The sequence below is a fragment of the Macrobrachium nipponense genome, chromosome 37 (assembly GCF_015104395.2).
Source record: "Macrobrachium nipponense isolate FS-2020 chromosome 37, ASM1510439v2, whole genome shotgun sequence".
In the NCBI taxonomy this organism is placed as follows: Eukaryota; Metazoa; Arthropoda; class Malacostraca; order Decapoda; family Palaemonidae; genus Macrobrachium; species Macrobrachium nipponense.
The window spans coordinates 55134877-55150791 of record NC_061097.1 but is presented as its reverse complement, the minus strand read 5'-3'; the positions used below and the strand labels follow the sequence as shown (position 1 = coordinate 55150791).

General features: G+C 48.7%; 1 protein-coding gene across 1 annotated transcript in view; it reads left to right on the top strand.

The window, feature by feature from the left end:
* Window positions 1–15915, top strand: part of LOC135209265 (PR domain zinc finger protein 15-like) — a gene marked incomplete in the record, with an annotated part of 57155 nt that overhangs the window by 2454 nt on the left and 38786 nt on the right. Inside the window, 3 exon segments of the mRNA XM_064241974.1 lie at window positions 8068–8204; window positions 9745–9880; window positions 10055–10143. Of these exon segments, the coding sequence (XP_064098044.1) occupies window positions 8068–8204; window positions 9745–9880; window positions 10055–10143 (362 nt within the window).

Genomic DNA, 15915 nt, shown 5'->3' with positions numbered 1-15915 from the left:
TTTATATTGTGTTTTCTACTAATGTTTGTTTGACTTGAAAATGAAACTGTAAGTACACTGTTTTCATTTTCATTACTTAATTATGAACAACATGGAATTATCGCCGTAGATGCGGCGATTTCCTCTCTTTTCATGAATTGAACCTTGAATTATGTCTCGGTGCCGAGGGCGGGCGCGCTCGCGCCGAGTCATGTATTTTGGGCGAAAGTGTGTATTGAAAAATGTAAGTAATACTCTTTTCATTATATTTTTGCCCTGTGCGTTCGTTACCGAGAGTGTGATTGCGCTCAAGGCACGAGCCTTTAATTTTGTATAATAGAATGCAATGAGAAAGTGGATTCGCAATTGCAAAATTCTTTTCATTTTCATTTATTTATTTGCATGAAATTTAATTTGGATCAATTTTTCGTTCTTAGGGACTTTTCTTACGTTTTTTTTTTTTTATGTGAAAGTTTGAATGCAAGTGCAGTATTCGGTTTCATTTTCATATATTTTTATGATAGCATCATTATTGGATCAGTTTCGTTCTTACCCGGGAATTGATCTTACGTTTTTTTTTTATGTGAAAGTGAAATGCAAGTGCAGTTTATCGGTTTCATTTTCATATATAGATGATAGCAATCTATTATTGGATCAAGTTTTCCGGTTCTTCAGAATTGATTCTTTTCCCTAGGTTTCTTGAAATCGCAGGCAGTTATTCTGTTTCATTTTCATATTATTTTCACTGCTGTGCGGGGGTATGGGGAAGCGAAGGTCTGCCAGGAAGTCGTCGGAAAGCTCTCCCGCGACTCCCTTGGTATCCGATTCTTCGTCCTCCTTCCTGCCCCCCGCTCAGCTTCTTCGTTGTATTTTGTATTTGGGGTCTTCCTTGCGTTCGGGATGGGGCATGTCTTCCCCCCGTGCGTGAGGGAACCCCTCTTACTAATCTATCTATGCTACCGCAGGTGCTACTATCCGTGGGAGACGACCTTGGACAGGTATGGACCACCGCGGCGGCAGGGCGTGACCTAGCATCCACGGCTGCTGCAGCGTCTAGCGAGGTCTGGGGCGGTCTCCACTACTACCACGGGCCGCTTATGCTGCTCCCCCCTCCTGGTCTACACTCCCCATGCTGTGTCGATGACGCCGTCTGCCGCTACTAGGGCCGCCGCCGCCGTACCGAGGTGGGGTTGCCGCCGCCGCCTGTTTTCTTCGTCGTGTTGCCTGCCCCAGACTTCCGCTGTTCCAGCAGCTCGCCCCTGGACCGGCCGCCAGGACCCAGGTTCCGCTGGCTGCCGATGATTCTACGAGGCGATCGCTGGGCCTGCCGTACCTGCCGCTGATGTGATTCCCGCTGTTGGCTTGGCTGTCCCTTCTGGGTCTACCGCTGCCGCTGTTCCTGCCGCTCCTGAGCTGGTTGCTGTTCTGTCGCCTCCTGGTTCCTGAGCCTGTCCATTGCTGTCCTGCCCACGGTGTGTCTTCCCCAGTCCCAGGTCCTTCCGGACAGGTGCAGTCGGGCCGTGTTGCTTCGGCAATAGCGCCGGTCCGGCCTGGATGGAGGACCTGACGACTGTCCTGCGTGAGCTGACGAGGAAGAGGAGAAGAGGAAGCTGTCATCTTCGTCTTCATCGTCTGCTGCTGCCCTCTTCCCCTTCGAACTTCTAAGGCCCATCAAGCCGAAGAAGAGAAAGGCTGCCTTCCCCCCCTAAGAAGTCTCTTCGGAACTTCTAAGGGCCCGTCCCACCCCGGTGGGACGGGGGGTCCTTCTGCTGGTCCTCCTGCTCCTTCGGGAGCGGGGCCCGTCTCCCCTTCCGTAAGGAAGAGATAGACGGGGACCAGAGGAGTATCGGTTAGCTCTGGTACTTCCTCGCCTGGTGCTAGCGGCGATGCCGCTACGTCAGGTTCCGGCTCGGTCTCTCGTTCGCGAGAGATCCCGAGTGTACGTTCTCCCTCGGGAGACCGTGCAGCCAAGTTTCGGCGCCAGAGTTCGCTCGGCGCCAAGACGCGGCACGGAGCAGAAGGCTGGTGAGAGACGCTCAGGTGACTCTTGCCAGGCCAGCGGCCGCTCTTGCAGCGACCAGCTGGTAACCCGGCCGGGTTTTTCCCTTTTCCCCCTAAGAAGGCTCCTTCGGGACCTTCTAAGGGCCCGTCTCGCTCCGGCGATTCGGGGAGCTCTTCTGCTGGTCCCCCTGCTCCCTCGGGAACAGGGCCCGTCTTTTCTTCTATCAAGCAAGGAGAAGAAGACGGGGACCAGAGGAGTACCAGCTTCGGCTGGCACTTCCTCGCCTGGTTCTAGCGGTTCTGCCGCTAAACCAGGATCCGCCTCGGCTTCTCGTTAGCGAGAAGTACCGAGTGGACGGTCTCCCGCGGGAGACCGTCCAGCCAAAGTCTTGACACCCGAGCTCGCTCGCCGTCAAGACCGAAGCGCGGAGCAGAAGACTGGCGAGTGTCGTGCAGACGACTCTCGCCAGGCCAGTGGACGCTCTCGCAGCGACCAGCTGGCTGCTCGGGTTGACGTGACGGTCGCTGACCAGCCACGAGTTGAGGCGAGGAAGGGGTCCCCGCGGCCGTCGGTACCAGCCACGGCTGGTACCAGCGGCTCGACGCGCCGAGAGGACGCTCGCCGGTCTCTCCACAACAGCGAGCCTAGCAGGTCACCTGACGCCGCTCCCATCGGGACCGGGCGGAGACGGTAACCAGCAACAGCTCGCCTGACGCTAGAGATCAGCGTCGACGTTCTTAGCCGAGCCTCTCGCCCCAGGCGAGCGGCAAAGCTAGGCCTGCTGCTCGATCGCCACCGCGGGTGGACGATCAGCAGCAGCCCTCCAAGCACGCTGGTCCTGCCAGCGAGCTAGGGGGGAGCGTCAGGTCTGCCTCTCCTGTACCTTCAACCTCCTCGGGCTACACCGGGAGGAGCGAGGTACCTAATGAGGGATCGCGAGAGGTGCGCCGCTCGCGATCCCGCTATGACGCCGTATGGACCAGGCACGGTTCTAGGACCACCGACCAGGACATACGCGCAAGTAGCTGGAGGCGGACCGTCAGGGGTCTGCCGCTGTTCCTCCTTCTGAAGGAGGAGTATTCTCGGGATCTGTTCTGTTGGAGGGACTGGACGGTCCTAACTCCGCAAGACGCGGTTACTCCTGAGATACAGAGGAATTTGCAGAAGTCATTAAGCTGATTCGTCAGCATAATGACCTTGCGGAAGGATTGCCCGCTCCCACCAGCAGAGCCCACGTCTCTGCTCGAGTCGTTTTGGGGCCCGAGAGGGAAACCAAACCGACGGTGGGTCTGCCGCGATCGGAGCTTGCCGATTCTGTCTCGAACCAGAGTCTCTCGTCTCCGGACAAGAAGGCTCTCTCAGTTCTGGCCGATCGATCAAGCAACTTCCACCTCCTCTACTGCGACAGCGGCGTTTCTACGTGTCTTCGGACACCGTATTTAAATACTCCTTCGGTCCTCCTGAGAGGTTTCGACCTCGACGAGGACTGGAATGAGTCGGAGGACGGTATCGGCTCTCTCCTGTCAGGTGTCGATCAGCCCCACCCAGACGGGACAGTGGCGGCAGACCCTTACCTACAGTGAGAGTTCGTAACCCTCCGCGGGAAAACGTTTTCTCCTGACGATACGTTTTCCCAGACTGAGAGGCCATCGCCGCAAGGCGATGGCTGCTCCTACCCTTCTCCTACCGCTAGTTCCACTGGGAAGGCGAGCGAGTATCCAATTCCTCCCCCATTCCCTCTCTCCTTACGGCTACGAGGGAAAGGGGAGGGATCCTACAGAGATTTCTCTGTAGGATCCCACGTTCGGGACTGCGCTACCGGGGGGACCTTCGGGTCCTACCTGACGTAAGCCCCGGTCGTTGAGGAGGAATCCTGCCCCATTCTCGATTTCTACGGGAATCGAGAGGACCACCAGCCGATATCGTTTGACGAATTCGGTGGGGGTTTCGCAGACTGCTTAGGAATTCTACGGAAGTTTCTAGCGCATTCAGTGTTCGAGTTTTTTACGATCTCCAACACTTACGCGAGACCACGGTCCAACGTGAGCGAGACGAGGAATCCCCCCGATATTACACGATAATCGGGAACCTCGCCTATGCTCGAATTCCTGGAATTTCTAGCATTGGGAAGAAGACTGCTGCTGAAAGAAACTATCTCACAGTGGCCGACCAACCTGGAATAGAGAAGATCGGACGGGAATATCCAGTTTGGCTTGAACTATCGTCTTAGTATTCTGTTCACCATTGAAGCTTTCCTTCGAGGAAGACTTCTCCTTCACTCTATTTGATAGAGATCGAAGGTGGTCGATCTCCAATCCTTATTTTGTGTTCTTGAAGGAAAGAATTTAGGATGGAGATCGTTGTTCAGAATCCTACAAATATACTACGTATATTAACCTCGCGACATGATTCTACTAAGCAGTTGAATTGTCCGAGGGGTAGGCGCATATCCTAGTTTATCTACGGATTGCGACTTAGAAGAGAAGTATTCTAATTGAACTGCAACTCGGGGTTGTCTGCAACCTCCCAGGAGTTTTCAGTTTCAATTTTATATACTTATGGTTTTGTCACGACAACACCATTTCAACTTTTATATTTACCGAAATTCGTTTCGCCTAAATATAATTGCTCGAGCATATCTTTTATGCTCGGTAGTTCTAGCCGAACGCATTCCTTCGTGGAATAATGGATTACATGGCAACTCAGGATGAGGAGTCGGCGAGAGCTCAGGCTCAACTACTGCGTATTGAACTGCCTGACAGCAGCTTAGTATCAGCTGGGCCTCCGAGATGCACGGTCAGTTATGTCTCTCTCTCCCCTGGTTTGATTGACTACCGAACCGTATCTCTGCCCAACAATCATGGACTTAGGTCTCTGATTAATGGGGATTCTCGCAATAATGAAGGACCATCTACTGCTGTGACGCTAGATTCCATCGCCTTCGACATTGCGAGAATTATCAACAGAGATATCTCTTGGACTCTTTCATCTTTCTGTTTACCGCACGGTAACAGAAGTCTGTACAAGTCTCCCGCTGCATCGCACTGCGATAATGCGAATGATTTTGCAGACATCTGAGTTTGTCTTCAAAATATCTCGTATTCGTAGGTGTACAATTGTTCATTGTTCAACCCGAATTACGAGATGTGTCAGAAGACATCGCCTACTCTCCGACCTGACAGCTCTACTTCCAAATGTTCAGCCCATGAGAAGCAGTTCTTCAGGCGGCTTTCCCCTGTGTTTTCATTACTGAAGAACGCCCCGCTTTCATTGCAACTACGACTTCTCACGGACAGCAATGAAATAGCGGTTAGCGTTTTCAGTCATTTGTAAGCACAGGTTATGAATCTTGAGAATCCTTCTCTCGATTCATCTGTGAAGACGTAGGTTGCATTCAATATCTACCTTCGTCTTCAACGGTACATAGTGTGTTTCTCCTTAGCTGAGATTCAACAACCATGAGATGTTTTACCTTCAGGGACCTCGGTCTCTAGAAGGCAATTGACTTTCGCCTGTTGGGCACATGCCTTAAGAGAATCATCACCTCGCTGTCCGGCATTGGTGACAAAACAAATACATTATTTGTTTGGTCTCTCGGCATAACCCTTTAAAGGCGAAGGTCACGTGACTTACTCGGATGCTTTGACAACTTGCCTCCTACCGAACGCAGTCAGTCGGCAGCTGTCAGAGCGGCCGAGTCAGTTACGAACTACGCTGTTGACTTAGTTCGGTTGTTACAGAGCAATCATTACTTCGTTTTTAATAGCTTGTCACAGTACCCATACCATTGACACCCACCATGGAGTGTCGGTGTCCTATCCACTACCGAGAACTTCGCTGCATGGGGATAGGAGGATGCGAGAGACTTCGTGGCAAACGGACAGACCAGTATGGGTACTGGACATCACCGAAGTAGAGAAGAGGGTTAGGTCATGCGACTATTTCCTTCTTTTCCTCTGAGGAACTGCATGACTTCTCCTGCGAAGTCAAGCATCCAGGGGATGGGGATCCGTGACGCTCGATTTCGTACCGAACTTCGTAGCGAAGACTCAGAACCCTTCGGTCCCTGACGATTGGTTCGAGTCGTTCACAATCCCCTCCCTAATGGACTTCACCGCCTTCGATGCGAAGGAGATGCTGCCTTGTCCGCAAGAACTTCTCCGTGGCGCAGGTACTGAAGGCAGGGGTCTGGTCCAACCAGACCACATGCCCTTCCTTCTACCTTCGGGATATTGCCCACAGGTCCTTGGATCTTTTTCTTTGGGACCCGTGGTGGCTGCTCAACACGTGTAGCGAACCCAGACCCTCGCAGGCTGAACAGCATCGAGTCCTGGTGTGACCGTAAGAATGGATGAGTGAATGAGAGTGTGACTGGCTCCTCTTCCCATCTTTTTCTTCCCCTCTACCTGTGTGGTTAGAGGAACACGGTCGTCACCCTGCTGGATAAGGACAAGATGCAGGTGAGCTACTCAACAGAGCCCCATCCTATCCCTTTCACTAGGGATAGGAGCGTATATCCACCACTTCCTCCAACAAGGGGGAGGAAGTGGATGCCAGCTTGAGACAACCCATACTTTATGTTGCCTCTTGCAAACAGGAACAAGTTCTTGCTTGCTGGTACGAAGAGATACGCTTGCCTCTCTCTTAGTACTCGGCCCAGAGGTCTGACCATTGATCCTGCGGTGCACACCCCGATCAATCGGACAGAGGCTTGGATCCCTCCCTCGCTCTTACGACCAGGGAGGCATTCCAGGGATGGACGAACACCAGTCTGTTCATCAAAAGACTCAGATTCCTCCCACCAAGAAGTGAGTCTTCCTATTGTTAAAGGACCGATGGTTTGTATTACGTATCGGAACAAATGACAATTTGTCGAAAATTGCATTTTTCCTAACTATACAAACCTGAGGTCCTTTACATATAGTCCCTCCTCATGCCACCCCTCACTCTGCGTATTTTGCATGGGCCAAAAGCAAAAGTGATTTGTTTACCTCCCAGTCGCGCGGCGCGCGACTGTCGGACAAGCAGTTAACTACCGTTCTCCCCTTGTTCGAAGCTTACGACCGTTCCAGCTGCCGCTAGCTACTTCCTATTGTTAAAGGACCTCAGGTTTGTATAGTTAGGAAAAATGCAATTTTCGACAAATTGTCATTTTGTCAACGTTGGAATGGCAATATATTGCGCATTTATCATTCTAGTTACTCTCACTCTCCCTAGATTATGAATGTGAAAAACATTTTTTTTAACAATTGTTAAACACTAGTATATAGAAGAGGAGTTGCTGAATTCAATAGTATGTATAACTCAAAATCCAAAAATTTGCAGATAGACGGTTGTTTGAGTGACGGCCTCATATGTGTTATTGATGGTTGTTATTGGAAGATTATCCATAGTTATCTATTCCAGTGTGTCATATTGCCTTTCGAAAGTGATTGGAAAATAAAATCACACCCTCGTGTTTGGTTTTCATCTTTTTCTGTTCATCCATTGCACAAGCTGATAATGATTAAATTTTAATGATTCAGTAACTTGCTCATAGTCATGGTTATTCTTGCTGATTTATGGATGGCTGTCTTTGACAATTACTTTGGAACAATTTTTATGGTTTTGCAGGAAAACTGATTTTGGAGAGTTGTGTACACAAATAGAGAGTATGTAGTTACAGTGATACTGAACTTAACACCAGCACTGCACTTGACTAAGTCTTGGGTATTTGAATATTTTGATGTTATTCTCCCCAAAATTATAAAACAAAAACCGCTGAATAAGCTCAATGGTCTACTATTGCAAATAATAAATCATTGTGCAATAGTATTTGTTGTATAACACAAACTTTTCTTTATTACATGTCTAACAAAATACGCTTTATATTCCATCCCTATTTTTGTGATTGATTCCATTACCAGTTTTGTTAGGGTGTTCTATTTTATTGCAATCTGTTATTTTCTAGCATATTTGGTCAGAATGGAGGTGTATTAGTTTTCTTTGAGGCATTTTCCACATTTATCATTGATGGTAATGTAATCTGGTCTCTTTAATTGTAAGGACATACAGCTGTTTTGTCTTATTTGTTTTCTTTTTTCCAGATGTTGTTATTGCAAAATCTGATGTTGTAAAACAACTTCCTCCTCGAGCACTGGGCGTTAGTCTTCCTTGTCCGTGGGCCTGCAGATATTGTGGAGAGAAATTTTCAAAGCCACTGTTGTTTGCTAATCATGTGAAGGTATGTATATTAGTATGTAATATTGTGCTGACGTGATGAATATGTTAGGAAAAATTTAACTGGAAAAGTAATACGTAGTTCTTGATCAAGCATATTGAGCAATACACTGATCCTAAAGATATGGCTGAGACTCGCCAAGATTAATGAAATTGCAACTTTTATCTTACAGGCAGTGTTTAGACAATGACATAAAATGTATAACACAAAAGACTTCAACCTACTAAGGGCTTTGAAAGTGTCAGTAAAGAGATGAAAAATTCCCAAAACTGGAAAATGGAGCAGTGGTGTACTAACCAAATTTTGCAGTTGAATTACATATACAGTGGTCCCCCCATATTCGCGGGGGATGTGTACTAGAATCCCCCGTGAATAGTTAGAACTCGCGAATGTTTGGAACCCCTATAAAAACGCTAAAAACAGCCTATTTTCTTAGTTAAAACTCGAGAAAAACCACTAAAAATGTTCATACTTGGTTTTTTTAATAGTTTTATCACAAAAAGTGCATTCTATGATGAAATTGATCAAAAAAACCACTAATTTGTGGGTATTTCTCATAGAAAAATACCCCGAATAATGCGGGGAAACTTTTCCGATAGAAATCCGCGAATGTGAGAGTCTGCGAATCCAGAGAACGCGAATATGGGGGCCCCACTGTATACTGTAATTCAAAATTTACATTTAGGAGTAGTTAGTTTGCCTTCTCTTCCTTTAATAGTTCTGTTCTCAGTAGTGACATCAGCTTTGAGGCGATTGTACATCTAGTTCTGCTTGCAAAATGGTGTGCAACTGAATTCTTTAATCCTTGTTGATTTAGGGAATCTTTTCCCTAAAGACTAGCAAGATATTTTACAATACAAATAGTAAAAGCTGATGAAAGTACAGTGGAACCCCCCCCCACCCATTCACAGGGTATATTTACCACACCACATCCCCACCCCCAATGGAAGCTAAATTTCACAAATACAAACAAAAAAACATCTAAAAATGCTTATACCCGAGTATTTCAATAGTTTTGTCAGAAAAAGTGCATTTAGTCATGAAAATGATATGAAAATACAGTAATTAGTGAATATTCCTTAATGAAAAATACCACAAGTAGGCAAATTTTCTGTGAATAATGTGCATGTTACATGGAGAAATCCGCAAATTGTGAGTTTGCAATTCTGGGGGGTTACTATATTGAAATATGTTGGATCCATGCTTATGTGGCCATCAAAGCCAAAATGCTGACAAAGCAGGTAAAGCCACAAATACTGTGACTAGATCAAACGTAACCACTCCTGAATGCTGTATGAACATCTCGGAACCCCATCCATGCCCTAGCCAAGAATCCTGTTGTTTATCAGATATATATCTGTGAATATTAGCAATGCTGAATATACTGTATAAGTTCCATCTAGACTGGTTTGTAAAATAACATTGTAAAGCTATACAGTACCACATAGGAAAAATATGAATAAAGTTTTGCAGTCATTTCAAATATTTGTTGGACTTGAATTAGCAGTTTGATTTCTGTTATCTGGTAATGTTTTTTTCAAAGGCACATCTGAGATGGATTATTTACCAAAGACACCCAAGTGACGGGTGTGGGAAGTCTTTGCAAGATTCCACATCTCAGCAAGATCACAAGAATACTCCACTTAAACACTCGGAGACCTTGTCATCTGTATCATTAGGTTACGTATTGTTTTTGTGTTTGATAAATTCGTGGAATATCTAAAGTGGATTATGTATGATCTAATTGGTAGTTTAATGGCATACATTGAAGAGAATGCTATCAAATGTCAGTCGACCTGTTGTTTTATCTTTTGAGATATTTTTGTCCTATTTTTTTCTCTGTGCTTTTACAGAAAACAGAAATAAAGTGGGAATATCTGTAAAGCATGAAGTCTTGAGTGATGAAGAGGTAATGGATATTGAAAACAGTGGAAATGGACAGGTATGTTGAGTGTTGCATTTGGGTAAGGAATAGTGTACATAATATGATATTGTTATGATACAATAAAGTTTTATACATACTTACCTGGCAGATATATACAATTAATTGCCCACCCATCCTCCCCTCAGGAGACAGATGGTTTAGAAAAAATATGATGGAAAACGGGAATGGTTCCTATTCCTGCCACCCAGCGGCAGCGCGGTTGATCACCTGACCTACCTGTAGCGTGTGCGCGAAATTCGAGATTCTGTCGGCGCGACGGAGTCAATAGCTAAGTATATATCTGCCAGGTAAGTATGTATAAAACTTTATTGTATCATAACAATATCATTTTTATACATTCAACTTACCTGTCAGATATATACTTAGCTGATTCACACCATTGGAGGAGGGTAAAAGACAGCTAATAACTGATTTAAACAGAAATCACAACATTCGTTGTAGGTAATAATTATATAAAACCTTGGTTCCTACCTGTTTAGACTGAAGACTTCATGATCAATAACCAGGAGTCTGCTTAGTCTCAAGAGCCTCAGCGAGAAATTGATCTATTGCTAAGAGTTCTTGTAGGTCTGCCAAAGGGGTCTTATCCACTTACTTGGCCGATCCTATTAAGGGCTATGTCAAAGGGTTTCAATCCACTTATATGACAAGTACCTTTTTTCTAAGGAGCACAATACCGATCCCGATCACCTTAACCTAACACCATGTTATTTCTAAGATTGCAAGGAATCATCCCCTAACCCCTTGCAAACAACCAAAAAAAAAAACTCAAACACAATTATCTCACACCTCACTTAATTGCGAACAATATAAATTCAAAATTTAAATTTTTTGTACAACCCCGCTTTTAAGACCCATTCAAGGCCTCCTACTGGCAGAAGCAACGGCTGCCTGTGCGACGTCAAGTGCTCATGCCAGCAGAAAAACCTTGATACTGTCTCAAAAGGGAGGTTCATGCACAGATTTTTAGACAAAGCCTTTAGTACGACTCCGCTTATAAGGCACATTCGCAGTTCCTTACTGACAAGGGTAACGGCCGCCTGTGCGACAACTAGCACCCTTATCAGTAGTAAACCCAAAACCTGCCTCAAGGAAAGGGAAGATTTACGTACGATCAAAGACACAGTCTCCTATAGTATAGCCCATCCTGTAAGATAAACTCACAGTTCCTTACTTAACCAAGGCAACGGCCGCCTGTGCGACATCCAGCCGTCATGTAAGAAGAAACTTAGAGCCTAACTCAAAGTTAGGGTTTTTCATAAACAAATTTTAATCTTGTTCCGACACGGCATACAAACCTTCGGTCCTTTTACAATAGGAAGGTACTAGCGGCAGCTGGATAGGTCGTAAGCTTTCGAACAAGGGGTTCGGTAGTTAACTGCTTGTCCGACAGACGCGCGCGCGCGACTGGTAGGTAAACAAATCACTTTTGCTTTCGGCCTGCTGGCGTGTGGACGTGTATCATCGCTCTCTGCCCGCTTTATCGTCGTTGCTTTCGCATGGTTGTGTTTTTCTTTTTCTATTTATCTAGTGAAACTGAATTGTAAGTACAATCATTTCATATTTATTTCCATTGAATTCAATTGTGAATTAAAGGATCTTGGTTTCACCACGCCCTCCGATTACCCGAGTGCCGGGACTGAAGGGCGTAAGTGCGGGAATTCATTTTCCCAGAAATGATCCTCGTATTGTGTATGCTCGGTGCCGAGGGCGGGAGAGCGCTCGCTCCGAGCGTATATTTTGGTTGGAAATGTGTAGATGAAAATCGTAAGTAAGTGCTCTTTTCATTTATATTTTTTTGACCTGTATGCTCGTTGCCGAGCGAATGCGCTCGGCACGGAAACTTATTCTGTATGGAAGTGGAATCGCAAGTACAGTATTCTTTTTCATTTTCATATTATTTATTTGATTGTAGCAATACTCATTTTGGATCAGTTTCCGAGCTTACCCGGAAATTGATCTTTTCCCCTTTTTATTTGAATGAAGTGAAATCGCAAGTGCAGTTCTTTTTCATTTTCATATTTTATTGAGATTGCATTGTTTACTGGGATCAATGTTTCCGCTATTTACCGGGAATTGATCCTTCCCCTTTTTATTTGTATGAAGTGAAATCGCAAGCGCAGTATTCTTTTTCATTTTCATATATATATATATTGATTGCATCAATTCATTATGGATCAAGGTTTCCATAAACCTTGATCCATAAAGGTAAGGAATGGATCCTTTTACCCTTGCGCTCGGTACCGAGGGCGCAAATGCGCTCGATCCGAGCCCTTATTCATTGTGAAGTGAATCGTAATGCAAGATTCTTTTTCATTTTATTCTTTTTATTCTTTTTATTATTGATTGCATCAATATTTATTTGGTTCAAGTTCCGCTCAGTCAGGGAATTGATCCTTATGCCCTTGCATTCGGGCCGATGGCACGATTGCTCTCGGGCTCTTATATTATTGTTGGGTACATGGGTGCTGTGCGGGGGTGGGAACGAGAACCCCCCCCCGCTCAGCTCCCACAGATGGCCCTTCCCCTTGGGGGGGGGAGGTTATCGGCGTTCTTCTCCTCGCCTGATCCGTCGAGCGCGGGGGAGGGCTCTCGGTGCCCGATGTACAATTGTATTCGGGGTCTTCCACTCGTTCGGAGAGGTCTCACCCCCCCGCGCGAGGGGACTTCCCCCCCACTAATCGCTACTACTGTTATTTCCGCAGGTGCTACTGCCACGAGGGTGGACCTTGGTGAGGTATGGGCGTCCTTCCATTTGCAGGGCGTGCTAGTGTCCAGGGGCTGCGGTTCTATGTCTGGGCCTACTGCGGTCACCCATGGAGTGGTGACCACGCTCCAGGTGACGACGTCCCTCCTCACCTGGTGTAATCACCTCACGTGGTAACAGTCTTGCCTACAGCCGCTGTGAAGTGCCGTTCGCCGTACCGAGAGGGGGGGCGTGCCGCCCCGCCGCTCGTGGTTGCCGCGCTGCAGCGACCACACTTCCGCTGCCCTAGAGCTCGCCCCTGCCCCGGACCTGCCGCCGGTACCAGGATGTTGCTGGCTGCTGCTCCACTTCCTGTGTTCCCGGTGCTGCCTGCCGTACCTGCCGATTCTGGGCTGACTGTCCATGCAGTTGCTGCGCTGGCTGTCCCTGCCGTTGCCGGCGCTTGGCTGTCCCGCCGTTGCTGCGCGGCTGTCCCTGCCGTTGCTGCGCTGGCGGTCCTACGATGCTGTGCTGGAGTGCCTGCTGTCCTGAGATGCCCATAACCTGCTGATGTCGTCCCTGTTCGTGGTGGTACTACCCCAGACTTTGGTCTGTCTGTAAACAGGCTTGCGTCCGGGGCCCTGTAGCTTCGGTCTACAGCAGCCCCGGCTCCGCCCTGGATAGCAGATCTTACGTCTGTCCTGAGGAAGCTGACGAAGAAGAGGAGGAAGGTGTCGTCGTCGTCGTCTTCATCTTCTTCATCGTCGTCGGCTGCCGCCTCTTCCCCTTCGACTTCTAAGGCTTCACAGCCGAGGAAGAAGAAGGTTGCCTCCTCCCTCCTAAGAAGTCTCCCTGGGAGCTTCTCGGGACCCGTCTCACCTAGGTGGGACGGGAGGGTTCCTTCCGCTGGTCCTCCTGCTCCTTCGGGAGCGGGGCCCGTCTCTTCTTCCGCAAGGAAGAAGACTACGGGGACCAGAGGGTACCGGCTAACACCGGTACTTCCTCGCCTGGTGTCAGTGGTTCTGCCACTGCATCAGGGTCAGTCTCGGCCTCTCGTTCGCGGGAAGGGAGGTACCGAGTGTACGGTCGACTACCAGCGACCGTGCAGCCAGGAACCAGACCTCTGAGTCCGCTCAGCGTCAGGTTCACGGCACGGGGCGGGCGGAAGACTGGTGACAGCCGCTCACGCGACTCTCACCAGACCAGCTATCACTCTCGCGGCGAACAGCTGGCTACCCGGGACGTGACGGTCCACGACCGGCCACGGGCTGAGGCTGGGAAGAGGTCCTCCCGTTCGCCGGTGCCAGCCACGGCTGGAAACCAGCGACGTGATGTGCCGTGAGGACAAGCACCGGTCTCACTGTAACAGTGGAGCCTGCAGGTCGCCTGACCGTCGCTCTCACAGAGAGCGATCGGGTATGGCAACCAGCACCAGCTCTTCTGACACTCGAGATCGGGGCCGCTGTGCTCAGTCCAGCCGTTCTCCACAGCGAGACGGTTCGACCAGGCCTGCAGCTCGATCGCCACCACGGGTTGACGATTGCCTGCAGCCCTCCAAGCCTGCTGGTTCTGCCAGCGAGCAACGAGGGAGCGTCAGGTCTGCCTCTCCCGTACCTTCAACCTCCTCGGGTTACACCGGGAGGAGCGAGGTATTGAGGAGTGATCGTGAGGGGTGCGCCCCTTACGATCCCACCACGACGCCCTACGTGCCAGGCACGGTTCTTGGACCGCCAGGACGTATGCGCAAGTGGATGGGGAAGACCGAGAGGGCTGTCGCTGTTCCCCCTTCTTAGGAGGAAGGTTCTCGGAATATGCTCTTGTTTGAAGGGCTTAACGGTCCCACTCTGCAAGATGCTGTGACTTCCGAGATCCAGAGGAACTTTGCCGAGGTTATGGCGCTGATTCGTCACCACAACGACCTCGGGGAAGGATCGCCGCTCCCACCAGCAGAGCCACGTCTCGGCTCGAGTCGTTTTGGGGCCCGAGAGGGAACCCAAATCGGACGGTGGGTCTGCTGCCGCGATCGGAGCTTGCCGACTGTGTTGAACCAGGTAGTCTCTCGTCTCCGGACAAGAAGGCTCTCTCAGTTCTGGCCGGTCGAACAAGCTACTTCACCTCCTCTACTGCGACAGAGGCGTTTCTACGTGTCTTCGGACACCGTATTTGTGAATACCCCTTCGGTCCTCCTGAGAGGTTTCGACCTCGACGAGGACTGGAATGAGTCGGAGGACGGTATCGGCTCTCTCCTGTCAGGTGTCGATCAGCCCCACCCAGACGACGTTCACAGTGGCGGCAGATCCTTACCTACAGTATGAGTTCGTAACCCTCCTCGGGAAAACGTTTTCTCCTGATGATACGTTTTCCCAGGCTCTGAGAGGCCATCGCCGTAAGGCGATGGCTGCTCCTTTTCTTCTCCAACTGCTAGTTCCGCTGGGAAGGCGAGCCAGTATCCATTCCTCCCCCATTCCCTCTCTCCTTACGGCTACAAGGGAAAGGGGAGGGATCCTACAGTGATTTCTCTGTAAGATCCCACGTTAGGGGCTGCGCGGTACCGTGGGAACCTTCGGGTCCTACCTGACGTAAGCCCCGGTCGTTGAGGAGGGATCCTGCCCCTTTCTCGATTTCTACGGGAATCGAGAGGACCCACCAGCCGATATCGTTTGACGAAGGTGGGGGTTTTTCGGTGGGGGTTTCGCAGAGTGCTTAGAATTCTACGGAATTTCTAGCGCACTCAGAGTGTTCGAGTTTTTTACGATCTTCAAACACTTAGGCGAGACCACGGTCCAAAGTGAGCGAGAATCCCCGATAATTGTTACAATAATCGGGAACCTCGCTTATGCTCGAATTCCTGTAATTTCTAGCATTTGGAAGAAAAAGACTGCTGCTGAAAGAAAGAGTATATCTCACAGTAGGGGGCGATTACCTGGAATAGAGAAGAACGGACGGGAACTTCCAGTTTGGCTTGAACTATCGTCTTCGGTATTCTGTTCACCATTGAAGCTTTCCTTTGGGAAAGACTTCTCCTTCACTCTCTTGACTAGAGAACGAAGGCGGTCGATCTCCAATCCTTATTCTCATTCCTC